General features: G+C 41.6%; 1 protein-coding gene across 7 annotated transcripts in view; it reads right to left on the bottom strand.

The window, feature by feature from the left end:
• LCORL (ligand dependent nuclear receptor corepressor like) overlaps window positions 1-14,663 on the bottom strand; it is an 81,736-nt gene extending 67,073 nt beyond the window's left edge. For 4 of the 7 annotated variants that reach the window (XM_050973424.1, XM_050973425.1, XM_050973428.1 and 1 more), the window contains exon 1: window positions 14,403-14,663. In XM_050973424.1, the coding sequence (XP_050829381.1) occupies window positions 14,403-14,550 (148 nt within the window). In that variant the 5' untranslated portion in view covers window positions 14,551-14,663. The remainder of the gene's footprint in view (window positions 1-14,402) is intronic. The other 3 variants (XM_050973429.1, XM_050973430.1, XM_050973431.1) reach the window with 2 other exon arrangements.
• Between the last annotated feature and the right edge of the window lie 408 nt (window positions 14,664-15,071).

Here is a 15,071-nt window from a genome sequence, read left to right as displayed (position 1 = left end):
TTCTTAATAATAATTTCAAGATTTACAAGAGGACTAAAAAGTCTGGCTATTTTACCTAACCATTTAGAATTGTCGGACAAATTATTTTCTTCTCCTTGAAGGCCTAGTCAGATGTTCACTAAAACACAGAAAAAAGTCAAGTCCACAGCGAGTCTGTAACAATGGACAGGTCACAACATTGCATGTGTGATACTGCACAGCAGTAAAACAACCAGCATCTGGGACAAAGTCTAGGAGTCAATTAACAAATAAACAGGTCTTGCACACTTCCTGGATTAGAAGAATCAAAGAACACTGGGCTTTCCACTAAGAAAAGCTTTTAGAAAAAGTACCCCAGTACACTGAGCACAAAAAACCCCAAAAACCAACCAACCAAAACCCCCCCACAAAACAACAAGCAAACAAATCAGAACATTCCTAACCTGATGGGCTTTTGAGAAACTGAAGCTTAGGATTCCGTGTTACACCATGTGTCTACTGCAAGCTAATGAAGTTACAAGTTTCCAGAGCATTCCATGAAACTGCTGCCTGACACTAAGTTTTACAAGGAAGAAGAATTTCAGAAGTGATTCATTTTCAATGGAATTTTCAGGTTTCTTTTAAATTATAATTTCTATGTCATTCAACCTATTTCCCACAAATAGCTTTGAAATGAACTGGAAGACAGTCATTCATCTCTCCCAGCAGATTCATCTTCCTCCTATTCAGAAACCATTTGTTATTGAGAAACTATTTACTGGTTTCTATTATTTAAAAAGTTTGAAATTGACTGAAACTCTGCAACTAAACTGCACTGAAATCAATTGACACTCTTCTTACCTACTGAAGCTCCAAAAGGAACAGCTCTTGTATCAAGCTACCAAACTATAACACAGCGGGTGAACTATGAACTCTATAAATCTCAGGTCAAATTCCTCAAAATCTTTATTTTCATATGTATCATTAACACAAATGCTGAAACCAGATAATTAAAAAACATTCTAGTAATCCTAGAAGTACCACTATGAGAGCATGAAATGAGTGGAATATACGTTTCTAATAGTAGTTAATTTCTTAAATTTGTCTGAAGTTCACTTTCCTGCATTTTATAATTCCTATGCCATGTATTTTCACCTTTAATTTACAGCTTATTTTTACAAATACTTAGTTTTAAAAAAATAAACCAGCACCCTTCTTCCCCCAGAACAGCCTCTAATAGCCATAATTTTTAAACCCAGGCAGAATCTGGCTTTGCAAATTAGACAAAACGTAGAGCCAGCAACATGTTGATAAGAAACCGACTTCTATCTATTTAAAAACTTCAAATTAAATTTTTTAACTCTAAATATATTCTGGTGCTCAAGGCTTAAACTGCAAGTGCCCCACATGCTCCTGTAAGATTGAAAGAACTTAGCTAAACTGTGATTTCAAACCAGCTCCTGAACATGTTCAGTGAATAGAAGAAAAGATGTCATTGCTCAAGGCACATAGGCAATGTATCCCAGCTCACAGGTCATGGAGAACCAACCTGGAATCTGCATCATTCAAGTCAACATCTCCTGAACCTTCAGAACACACTGAAATGAACAGACAAAAGTTTTCAGCTGTTTAACTTTTGATTAAGAAGGCTGAATGATTTCATTTCACCCTGGAGATCAGAAAAGCAGAAATACAGAAATAAAGACTTTAAACACAAATTTTAGCTTTGCATTGGGCATTTTCATCACAGAAAAGGTGTCACGTGTAAGAAGAGAACAGGAAAAAGTCTCTGGGATTTGCTTTTAGTATTTGACACAAATCAAAAGCTCAAGTAGGTGTGATTGGGGTTTGGTTTTTTTGGTTTTTACTTTTTGGTCTGGCTTTTTTTTCTTTAAGCAATTAGCATGCATCTGTGCAAACTTTTTATAAACTTCCTCCCAATCATTTATGGCACAAGATAAAGGGAGAAAATGGTAAGCTTCAAAGTATGGGACTTGAATTCATCTGCAGTGGAACAGAATTCTTATAGCACTGAAATTCAACCATATACTAGATATGAGAATTTACTGGGAGATTTTTGCAACAGTTTTGTATTACATTTCTGATTAGACTCTACAAATTTCACATTGCTAACAACTGTCCAGCCTGAGTTGGGGAGCAGGGAGAACACCACAAAGGAAAACCAGATACATTTTTAAGTACCTAGTGGCAAGATTCTGAATTCTTGAATCAAGTTGGGAACAGACAAGATCACTTACACAAGGCAGATGGCTTTTAACAGTAGCTATCCTGTCTTAGAAACACTCTGCTCCTTCTGTATTCCAGCACTGTCTTTTCCTTAGCAAAAGCAAATAGTCATTACTTCCACAGACAGTAATTCTCACTACTAAATTTGTTAGTCTGCTTTAAAAACAAAGAGATACTTCTTCGCTGTATACTGTGCGAAAAGGAAAAAAGTGGATGTCCCTATTTTATTCCTTAAAAAACCAACTCAGCACAAATTCTGCTCTAAGATCAAGCAGCTGAAAAAAAAAAAAAAAGGATTCAAATCAGTTGGCTTGGGGTTCACTTCTTTTTCTCCATAAGAACCCTAAATTAGAAGATAAATAGAAAATGCAGAATCTTTACCAGAGTTCATTATTCCACTCACAGTTTAGCGAGTTTCATTTACCCAAGACAGCCACAACCCACTGTTTCCCTCAAGTCTCAAGCAAGAAAAAACAAGAAACTTCAGTACTCTGAGCTGATCTGTAAATAGAGCACTTTTCCCTCCTAATGAAACAATTTGGAAAGACAACTGCAACCAGTTAGGGAAGCCAAGTGAACTGCTAGGTCAAGAATGCATTAATAGGATTTCTTAAATGAAAGGTGTGATCACAGTCTGCATTTCCAGCAAGAGGGAAACTTCTGCAGGAAACAGATCAATCTCAGTACCAGCATTCAGGAAAACTTAGTATAAAGTTACTTATCTGGTACTAAATTTCTTAAATCAGTATCATAGGTAAAGATCACTCCTATCTCACACAAAAAGAAAAAAAACATTTATTACTTATCAGAAAGGATGAGAATGAAAGAGGAGAAAATGCCTGATTGCCACTTGAGATGCTGAACGCATGAAACTGTTGCGTATTCAGTCTGCAACTACCCTGAATGCCACTTAACCAGGTCAGTTAAAGGCAGGTGGAGAATTGCAGCACCACACAGAGCAAAGGAGAGTTATCAGCTCTTCAAACATACCACCCAAATCACTACCAAGTAAATGCTCTCACAAGCAACAGAAGAAGAGGCTGTTTTGGGTCTTCCTGCTGGTGGCTGAATGAGACAAGTGAATGACTCGATTGATTCCTCAGTCTGAAACGATGTCAGGATCTCCTCAGACAACATGAAGGAGTGGGAAATTACTTCAAGTTACATCAAGTAGCAGCTGTCAAACTACTACTGTATGTGACAGTCTGGAGTAAAGGCCTTATAAAGCCAGGTGTGGGCCAGCAAAACCCCTTCCTGAACCACTGGACAAGTATTCCTAAAGTCACCAGTTAAGAGACACATGCAGCAAATAATATTACAGACTTCAATAACCTAAATTCATCATGCAAGTTTCCTCAGGTCATACTACAGTGTGTTTCTCTCACAGCTTTTTCTCCTGCAGTGTAACGCTGCAGGAAGCAACTGCAGTGTAACTGCAGAAAGCACTGACCACTTAAATAAGACATCTATGATACATTAAAGTTTCAGTTCACTCTTTGAAGGTTTGTGGGACAAGGAGCTCGACAGAGGTGACAACAGTAACTTAGACATGACTGATCTACCGATGAACACTTGCTCAAAAACTCTGCTATTTTAAGATTTACTAAGCAGTTTATCTCTAATATGAATTCTCCAGTGAAATTGTGATGTTTTGTGGAGAAGCTCCAGCTTAAGAAAAAGCTCTGTTCTGTGCAAGTGACACAGTGAGGTACGAAGGACCCAGGGCTCATCTACCATTGCTTCTGAGGGCTGTGCAGGAAGCTGATCTAGGGTCAGCTAGTACTGAAGTGCAGTTTTTCACATTAGCACTAAGCTCAGAGCCCTCTGGACAATTCCAATGTTTCAAGATAAGAACCGACACCATAAGTTCCAAATGGATCATTTTCTTATTAAATCCTATTTAACTAGGGTAGAACCCATTTGTTCAGGAGTCAGTAGACTTCAAAAAGGATGCAGATGGGAAATAAAGATACTTTCTAGATCCTAACCAGTCCGATGGTCTTGTTGAAGAAATTCTTTCTGAGAAGGTATAACATCTGGCATTTCAAAAGGAAGGCCAATATGAGTTTAAGGGACTGTTTTTGCTGTTTAAGAAGCAGTAAGGGATTAATGCAAACTGCAGTAAGGCACCCAAGAAAAACAAGAAAGGCCAAAAATCAAGAGCCACCTCACATTTCAGAGGTCCTTAGAGAGCTGTGAGGGCTTGGTGACATGGAACAGGAGTGCATGTTTATGGACACCACTAGAGCAGACTGGTATTAAGTGCTTACGGCACATACACCAGTTAGAGTTAGGACAGATGTGTTGTCATGGTTTAACCAATTTAAACACCAACTGGCATCTCAAGACAAAACTTTGTCAAGCCTGTGGGGTATTGTGCATGTAAAATAGGTACAGAACTGACAAAAAATGGGGAAGACAAGAACAAGTAATGCTGAAAGAGATGGTTTAGCCTCAAGAAGACAATTTCCTTAAGTTTTACCTTGCTAAATACATGTAATCAACAATTAAAAGAAGCATTGAAGTACATCAGAAGTTCTGACTCATTGCATCAGCAGAGACTATGATGCAGGCCTCGAAGATAAACAAATGACATTTCATTTCACATCTAATTAAATGATGTGCAGTAACATACCTGCAATGAAGCAAAGAACCCAATAAGAGCTGCACAGTTGAAATTACTTTGATCAAAGGATCTCACTTCCTGACAGATCACAGGACAACTATAACTAAACAAGATTTAGGCATCAACAGAAAGAGGTGCGGCAGGACTTCAATCAGGACAGCTTTGAAACTCTCTAGATATCACAGGAAGATCTCTGAGCTCAAAAGCCACAATAGAGTGGAACACACAACAGGTGGCAAAATTCCCAAGTAAACAGGGATCATAGAAGAGGCTTAGAAGGGACCTTAAAGCTCCTCTAGCTCCAGCCTCCTGCTGTGGGTAGGGACACCTTTCAAAATGGCAGAAGTGAGTTTATAAACCTTATTTCCTCAACAGCCATTATACTGTATCACTTTCAAGTTTGTTTTAGTCAAATACTACTCATGAAAGTTGAAGGATGGAAAGAAGGACAGAGAGGGTCCAGGAAGAATAAGGAAATTGAAGAAGCATGTACCAGAATCAGAGGTAACTCCACAATCACTGCAATACTTAGCTGCTAGCACAGTAAACTTTTGAAACAGCTTGGCACAGCTAGCACTCAAGCCTATATACAGAACAGTCTAAGGCAGCAGTAAAACTCAGATTCTATTTTTCTTCCCCCTCATCAGAGGCTAACACCAGAATGACCTAGATCTGAACTAAGGTCACAAAACAGTAGCCATTTGATAATCCTCACCCATTTTCAGATTAGGGGGCTTAATAGCTACACTTCAGTGAAGTCAGATCGTCACTTTTAGCTGGGCCCTGCTGTGGCACACTCTGTTCTGTGAGCCAAACTGCCAGCTGTAATCATAAAACGGGCTCCTTTAAAGCAGCCTTCTACACTCTATATTATATATGGCAGCAATACTAATTCATTATTAATCAAAAGAGGTCCAGCAGTTTTACAGCAGTAGCATTTTAACCCGGCATTACTAAATGGTATAGTGCTTTTTCAAATTGAAAATAAAACTTTTAAATAAGATACACAAAGCTTTTTGACAGCAGTTATGAAAAGGAGGAACATATTCAACCCTAGATTAATTACACTTCCCTCTGACTTATTACTGGATCATCAGACTAGAAATGCACTAAAGCTAATTTATAAAGCTAAATATTCCATAAAATTCCATGAAAGTGGAATTACGACTTATTATAGTGAGAACTATAATCCACATGTACGAGTAACTAGCCTTTAATTAAGATGATTTGAAGAAGCTGGGAACTGTGGAAGGAGGAAGATAGATACTTAAAACCTGACAAATTAGCATTTTTAAAATAAACTAGCAAAATTTAACAATAAAACACACTGAAAACCAGTATTTTTTCCCACTGAACAGCACTTTGAACATGAGTAATCAATTCCCAGATGTCACAAAAGCTAGGATGTCTCATAATTGGGTATCAGGACTCTACTAAGTTATAGAGAAAGTGAAAGCAAGGAACAGAGTTAATGAGATCAAAAATTCAGTGAGCTTTCATTTACCAACAAACTTTAAAAAAAAAAAAAAAAACAGGAAAAAAAAATTACATCTAGTGACATTTACCCAACTCACACTCCTGCAATACAACACATGCTGCTATGGAGATACAAGCCTGGATGGATGTTGAGAACCAAATACAAGAGCAGTAACTGAGATGCTAGAAGTATTTTGCCAAGAATAGGATGTTTATCTAAGAAGGGGTTAATCCAGCTTCTCAAGATACTACACAGGAACCTGGACTGTGCCAGAAGTGGAAACAAAAAAATCGCCTGACCAGCGGCTCTTTGATCTGCAGAGTGACATGCTGCTGACCACGCCCCATAAAAAGGAATTCAGCCTCCACAGCTCAATGCATTTCTGCAGATTCAGAGTTCTTTGCTCTTTGCAATGCATCTTCTGTGCCCTTACATGCTCAAACAGATGAGCCACTACCATCCATCTTCCCTACTCTTCCCTCACGTCTTCCTGGCTTCTTTATGCCTGTAGTAAATGGAAGGATAAAGTGGTAGATTAGCAGTGAAAAAAGAAGAGATGTATCACATAACTTTATACTCCCAAACAAGGTTGTGTTTGATTTTAATTTTGTTTGGTTTTGTGCTCTGTGGATTTTTTCCCTAAAGTATGATAGCCAAATGTAGAATATCATCTTACTTTTCAGAAGTTTGATACTATACATGTGAACCACAGCAATTTAGTTCTGTTCCAACCTCTATTAATGTTCCAACTTATCTTATCAAAGTTCCCACCAAGCACATTGAAGAGAGCAAAGTTCAATAATAACATAAAAGACAGTAGTTCTAACTGGGACAAAGAATTTTAAGTTAGTAAAGTCTATAAAGCTGTGCCTGACCTCTACATAAACACACTGAACTCTAAAGGTTAGAAAAACAACTTACTTTGAAGCCCTGATACTTGAGTCATAGTCAAGAAAAAGGGATCCATTGTAACCATCTACTCAAAACAACCATATAATGTAGCTGAAAAATAAAACAGGCAAGGGTGGAAAAGAAGTACTAATTTTCCCGTTTTAGCTGTAGGCAGTACAAGCCTCAGCTATTTGAGAGTAGCTGGAATACAGCTCCTCAACAGCATACCCTGATCTGGTAACTGACCAGCAGAACACATGCCTATTATTATTTTCCTCACATAGCAAGGCAGTACAGGAGGCCCAACTAACAGAAAAAACAACCCAGAGCAACAACAACAAAAAAAATTTACAGTAGGCCTCCCAGGCTAACTTAAAACAGAAGGGCAGTTCACTGTTACACCAGACAAGTTCTACTACGAAGGGAGAACAAGTGGAAAGATCTTATTGTTAGTGGTACTATATTCTCTCTCATCAACAGTCTTGTTGGTTAGGGACACTCTCCAGCCAACTTACACACTTCAAACACCCAAAAATGTTGCTAAAATAAGCAGTTGCTAAAAATCAGAAGCCCTGTTCTCCCCAGTAAAGCTACTTACACTTAACTCAGGGGAAAAAAAACAGGTACACTGTAAACCTGATTGGAAAACTGATCCAAGTTAAACTAGATCTGACCTTTTCTTTCCTCTTCTTCTTCCTGCCACGTTTCTTCTCCTGTTTTCTAGGTTAGTGTTAAACTAGATTAGTTTTACAGTTTAATTTGTTGAACTGTTTAATAAATGCATGCTCATGACAGTCAACATAAATCATGAAGGCAGGTACAGTGAGTTCAGAAAGCAAACCAACAATACTGTGTCATGCATCAACAAAAACAAAAATTCCCTGAAAGTTACCAACCTCAAGCATTAGAGGGCATAGTTACTAAATGCCAAATCAAGGGAAGAACTGAGAGGGAGTTGCAGTGACTTTATTTGCACTCCATGGCTTTGGTTTACACAAGTACCAGCTTAGGAAATTCTCAGTGTCTATAAAGTAGAAAATCAGAGTTTAAATTTCTCAGCTCTCTATCAGCACATATAAAGTAAACAGCTACCATATAAGAACATACAATAAGAAAGTTCAAGCTATCCCTAGAAACACTGACAAAGATTACAGTAGTTCTTGGAACACTTAAAAATTGAACTGCTTCCACATACCAGTATCTAGACATAGGGAGCACCAAAAACAATCACAGGTTTTATCAACACTACTGAAGATATGTGTATCTGCATCTGCTGGCATGCCCAGCAACACGTTTCTTCTGCTCCATGTGCAAAGAATTCAAACCAAGCACTGCATGCATGCCACACAATCCATGGATTAGTCTATGTAGCAGGAACAGTTTCATCTTTCATAAAAATTATGCTCCACAGATCCTTACAATTGCAGGTTTTCAAGGGATCAATGAACTAGTACTGCATCTACAGCTAAATATACAGAACTTCCTCTCTCTGCCTTTTCAACTAAATCTCTGGGTATCATTAATCTAACTTTTCTTGTGCTGTTTTCACCACATAGACATTTCTCTCAAAAGTCAATCATAAGATAAAACACATGACATCAGTGGGCAATTACCTCTTTCTAAGAGAAAAGCTGATGAGTTGAAATGGATTGTGAGAGGGTAAAGAAAAGAAGCTGATTTAACATAGCAAATTTGAAACAAAGGTAGTCCAACACAAAACAAACCCCATGTGTTTTCTCTTACTTCAGTCTAAAGACAGTTAATTCAGTACATACGCTGCAGCAACTTCCAAAAGTTTCAATGACCTATATACACACACTGACCATTTTCCCCTCTTTTGTTAACCTGTTTTGTTCAAGGGAAATTGTTTAGCAGTTTAGGACTGTGTTCCATTCCTGTCAGCTAAACAAATCCAACGGCTTCTTTCTGTTATTACCCATTGCTGCTTCTGTTGCAAAGGCCCATCCTTATCCTTGTGCTAGCAGCCGGAGCCATCAGATTTTTTTTTTTTTAGCAAACCCCCAACTCTCCAACAGCCAGCTGACCACATACTGAGTTAAAACAGATCAGATGGGGTGAAACGAGTGCTCATGCAAGCATCCAAGAGGCATGAACATGTAGTCGGAATTGCAATTACTCCATTCTAGTAACAGTTCCATGGGACTTGAAAATGCAAAATGGCACTTTATTGCTTTCTTAAACTGTGGTTCACAATATGTGTCCGACACTAGTGCCCACTTACACACCTAACTCTGCAATACTAGTTTGAGCTATTCCCTTACATGATATCATCTTCCCTCATTGCATCAAAAACTGCCTGTGAACCTGTGCTGTGACTGAGATCTAGATTGAATTCCTGTTCTACTTCTCACATTTGCAGTAAACGGGAGATTACTTCCTTGATCTGCTTCAGGCTGGAATCACACCAAGGGTTTCAGACCACAGCTCAAAGCACAACAGATCCACAGGAACACCTTACACCAGTATTACTGCCCATCATATTGGGTGATGGCACTATGGGCATAGCAGGCTTGCTGGCTGTTTAAAGGTGCTGGAGTGCCAAGGAAGCAAAAGAGTTCAAAGCAGGTATCATACTGAAGTCACTGTTGCATGACATCTGTTAGTGGCCTGAGAAGTGACAGAGCACTGAGCCACCATAACTATCATTAGTAGATACATAAGAACATCATGGATAAATACAGTAAAATAGCCGGTTCTCCCACTACTACAATGGCAACCATAGAAAAATCACCTAAAACCATGGCAGTGTTACAAAAAAAAGTGACACTATCCTGCTGCAAAGTACTTACATCCACATGGAAAGTGAGAACACTGCTGCATATTGTGGGAATAAAGACATGATGTATTTATTGCAGGAGTGTTGCAAGTGTGGGGATACCACCAAATGAAGCAGCTATAAATCTTTTGTTTGGGGGGGAATTCCTCCCCTTGAAAAGTACACTTTTGAGACAGCTTGTTCAAAAATAGTAAGCTGGAGCAGAAGTTCATATACTAAAACAAAATAAGAACTGGAAGTCTAAATCTATCAAAACAGAATTAGATGCAGTAATGTATCCTAGTTTTGAAGGAAAAAGGCAGAAAAAATAACAAGGGTAAAGGAGTATTTGTATTCTAGATTTCACAGACATAAAAAAAATGGATTTTTACTTTGATCAAATTGCAGTTTTCAGAAGAAAGTAATACCAAGGCTATTTTCTGTCAAATGTGTGCCCTCGAGCTACAGCAGAGGAACAGTAAAACTTCTGCCCTTACCCCAAATAGCCATGTATTTCATTTTTTTAGAAAAAGCAGCAATAATATTTTAATCTTTCACTGAAAATGAAAGTTTTAATTAGACACTGTTGTATTTTTACAACACACTGCAGGGTCCTAGCAAGATTCCAACATCCATGGTTGGAATTACCTGGCACTTTCCATTAAAAAGCCCTATATTACTACTCCAAACCTCACTCACAGGCTACTGTGATAACACAGCAAAAAGCCCAACCCTGTGCTTGAACCTTTCTTGCATCCCAGCCATTACTTGGTCTCTCTTCTGTGCCTAATCGTGAAAGTAATGGGAACTCAAAGTACTTGCCAACACTCTAGCTGTGAAGTTCAAGTGAAATTGGGCAGTGGGATCAATTACTGCTTGAAAAACCTGTATAAAATCCTGTTTTTTAAGGCTGATCACAGAGCTAGACTTAGAGGTCCACACTGTCAAAGCCTCCCAATCCAATGAAATAGAATTAATCAATTCACATGACAAAGTTCTAATCAAAGAGCATCAGAAAGCATGTTTTAATCCTTGTGATAGTCACCTCTATAAAATACCTTGCAATTTAAACCACAGAATTCAGTTACTGGCCAACTCAGGTACTTCAACCCTGAGCTTTCTGGCACTTTTCTATAAACACACAATTTACAATTAGGGTATTTTGTGTTAGTTATGCCACAAAGACTGTACCTAAGCCAAAACATACCAGCGAGCACTGTTGATAAGTATAAGCAATACTTGTCAGCACATACTATACAGCTGTAAGGACACAACAGAATTGAGGTGTCCAGGTGCTTTTTAAGAATATCTAGTTTTGAACTCTGATCGAGTCATGCAAGAGTTAGGAACACCCAATAAGCACAAGTCTAAGCATCTTAGGAATGTCAGTGCTCAACATAACACACACAAAGATTTCCAGCTGAACAGACATTTTGTACTGAACACCTATTGCAAATTTCCGTTAATATATTGCATTCATTTACCATGTGGAGTCTTTCGTACTTTCAAGTATGTTTAGATACCAAACAAAGAAATTTTCAGTAATGTCAGTGAAATTTTATCACTGTTTTGCTTTTCAAATTCTTTACGTGTTTGAACATTTTGACATGAGACTTTAAATCATATTCTGCAGGTCACAAATTAACTTATCAGGCTGGCAGACCCCAAGCTTTTACATATATGCATGGGCTTTAGAGCTAAATCTGCAACCAGGCTTTGACCAATGAACAATTCAGCAACTGAGCCCTTCAAGCAGAAGTCCCTAACCATCACTAGCCCTCCACTGAATATTATTTCAGTCTCACCATTGTAAATATGAACAATGCTCAACCAATGTCTTGGAGGTGTTATTTCTGGGTCCGTTTGTCACTTCCATAAAGAAAGTAGATGAGGAATCCTTGACAGATAAATTATTTCAGTGTTCAATTAATTATACTACAGAAATGCCAATATCAAATTTAGTATCAATACAGTAAATGACACAAGACATCAAAATAAAATTGTTCATCCAAAAAGTTCAAGAACTGGGGGACTACTGCCTTACCATATTATTTTTCTCACTTTACTACAAACATGGTTCTTGAGAAGAGTGCCAAATCCATCAAACTCACCATTCCCTCCTCCAACATGCTGCCATTTCGGCCATCAACCCAGACATTGTTCAGACCTTCCAGGTAACACTAACTTTTAGACTCTTCAAACCCTTAGGAATGCTTTGGGAAGTAGAACAATGAACCATTTTTACCTTAAAAGTTATTTTTAGGCTATTGTAGGAGGTTATTTTACAGAATTTAATGCAGCAGAATTTCAGAGGAATTAAAGGAAAAAAACCCCACACAAAAAACCCCCAGCCCAAACCTGTTAATCATACTCTACCTCCATTATCCTGACTACTCACTTTCTTGCCACTTTGTTTACACTCTCTCTCTGATAAGAGCTGCTCAACAGGCCTGCCAGGTAACAGTTCTTAACTGAGATAGTGCTTGACTAACTATTAAACCATAACCTATGTCCTTTCTCCTCAGCAGTTGCTAATAATCTCAGGGTTCCTTTCTTTTAACTGAATTTCTGATCATGAACATACAAAGAAATCATACCCTTAACTTTTATTCCAAATAAGACAAAGCTGAATGTGAAGCACAACCGTAGTGCAATCAGTAATTGCACTATGTAAGCAATTATATGACAGTTCTGCACTTTGCAATTCCCAGACAAAGGCCAACCCAAAAGGCAACTCTGAAGAAGTTCACTAAACCCAGGAGATCTTCCCAGTAGAGGACTCAACTTCTTGTATTTCTTACACTTCTCAGTGTAGGTTGTGCTGTGCAACTGTTTCTCAAACACATCTGACAATACACAATTAACACCAGAAGACTCCTTCAGTCATCCACTGTCAAGCAGACTTCTGGATTTCAGTTCAAATTTTTAAGTGAAATGCCATTAAATAACAGGCAACCACAGAAAGTGCCACTTGTGAGAGATATCCATCCTCAGATTAAATACCTTATCACAGCACCTATGCAAATAAACTGGCTCTCCTATATGTATATTCTAATTAAACCGCATTCTTTCTATTAGAAGTGTTATATAGTGTAGTAGTGCTTGGAAACAACTATTTTCTAAACAGTAATTTAACTTGGAGAAATAAAAAGACACTGCAAGCATACACAGACATGCTGACATATATACAGGTGTTATAACAGGTGTTTACAAGGGCTCTTGCGGCAACACAGCGAGATCAAGAAGCTTGTGTGTAACAGGCAGTTATCAGGTTACTGAAAAATGTAAAAAAATCCACGGATATTGGATTAGTACTAATTGCCTGTAAATACAGGTATGCCAGCTTGTTAGGTATTCTCTTCTTACTCTGCTCTTGCCTCAAGTGCCGGCAGAAACACTGAATGAAGTGCAGCTCAGCCTCCCAGCCACACTAGATCTGTTTCTCGGCTCAGCCATCAGGGAGGATCGGCACTGACTCTAAAACCCTACTTGAAGATCAAGGATTCTATTTCCCCAAGAAGGGAAAGGACTGTTGAAACAATACAAATAGGCAGTTCCTGGCCTCAGCACTCACACACCACCTCCACTAAACAAATAAACAAAAAAATCCCAACCGAAGCGCCCGCCGCCCCGAGGCGGCACACGTGCCGAATGCCAGTGCTTACAGGGACGGGGCCGAGAGGGGATGCAGCATTTGCCCTGGCGGAGCGCAGCGGGAGCAGCCCCGGGACCGGGGCTCCTCCAGGCGGGAACGCCGCCGGTGCCCGCGCGCCCCCGCCAGCCGGACACGCGCGGGGGAGTCACGTGACCCGGGAAACCTCCCGGCACGAGAGCCACCGGGGCAGCCCCGGGGGCGGGAGGGGGGAGAGCTGCCGTCGCCATGACAACTTCCAGGGGGAGGGAAAACTTCAAATCCCAACCGTCAGTGCAGGAGCGGCTCCCTCTTAAAGGCGCACGCACACACAGATACACACACAGAGGCGGGCTCCCTTCCCCCCTCCGCCCCCCAGGCACTGGCGATGGAGGAGGAGAGGAGGGGGGCAGCCACCGGCGCTCACCGCGCGAACGACGAGAAGCCGAGACAAAAGGACCCGAACCGAGAAGGGGTCTCGGTCGGCGATGACTGGAGGGAGCCGGCGGCCCCAGGCAAAGCCGTAACACCCACCCTCCCGTGCCCGGAGGCGGCTTAGGACCTTCGCTCTCCCTTACAGACCCCGTCTCCGCTCCCACCCTCCAAGAAAGCCGCTGGAGCTGCTCCTCCATCTCCGCTCCCCCCCCCCCCTCCGCCCACTCGACAGATCTGGGCTCAGAGAGCCTCGCCCGCCCCGCTGCCCATTCCCTTCTCCGACCCCGCTCGCCGCCCCGTCCTCCGCCCCTCGGTCCCCCCCGCTGCAGCCGGGACACGCCGCCGCCGCCCCCTCTCTTACCCACACAGTGCATGAGCCGGTGCCGCCAGGAGTCGAGTTCTCGGCGGACTCCCCTTCGCTCCGCCGTGCAGCGGGGGCTCCGGCACTGGGAGGCGGCGGCAGGAGGAGCGGGAGCCGCGGCGGCCATTCCTTCTGTTCCCTTTTCCATCTGCCTCTGACCTCACGCCCGCTCATTTACATACGAGCGCGCGCTCCCCCGGCTCCTCTCCCTCCCCCCCCACCCCCCTTTGCCTCGTCGAGCGCGCGCCCGCGCACCCCCTTCTCCCCCTCAGCATCCGGCGTGGGAGCGCGCGCGCCGCCTGGCGGGGCGACTGACGTGCGTCCCCGATCCCCACGGTTCCCCCGCCCCGCCGCCCTCCCTGCCCGGGGTCCGGTTCTCCCCCACAGACCGCGGGCCGGGCCGAGAACCGAAAACCCTTCCCTGCCCGCCACTGTCCCGCTACCCATCGATTTCTCTCGGCCTACAGCTCCCGCAGGGCAGCGCGCCACCTGCTCTGGCCCGGCCAGGGCAGGCCACAGCAAGGCACGTCGGGAGCTGTAGTTCGTGAGGGAGGGGAGCGGCACCGCCCCCGAGGTTTCTCCTCGGGTGGGTAGCACAGCCGGCCCTGATAGCTGCTCCACAGCCCCGCGCCTCACAGTGCCGGGCTCGGAACACCTCAAAAACCGGCG

The sequence above is a fragment of the Serinus canaria genome, chromosome 4 (assembly GCF_022539315.1).
Source record: "Serinus canaria isolate serCan28SL12 chromosome 4, serCan2020, whole genome shotgun sequence".
Taxonomy (NCBI): Eukaryota; Metazoa; Chordata; class Aves; order Passeriformes; family Fringillidae; genus Serinus; species Serinus canaria.
This window is presented reverse-complemented; position numbering and strand designations above follow the sequence as displayed.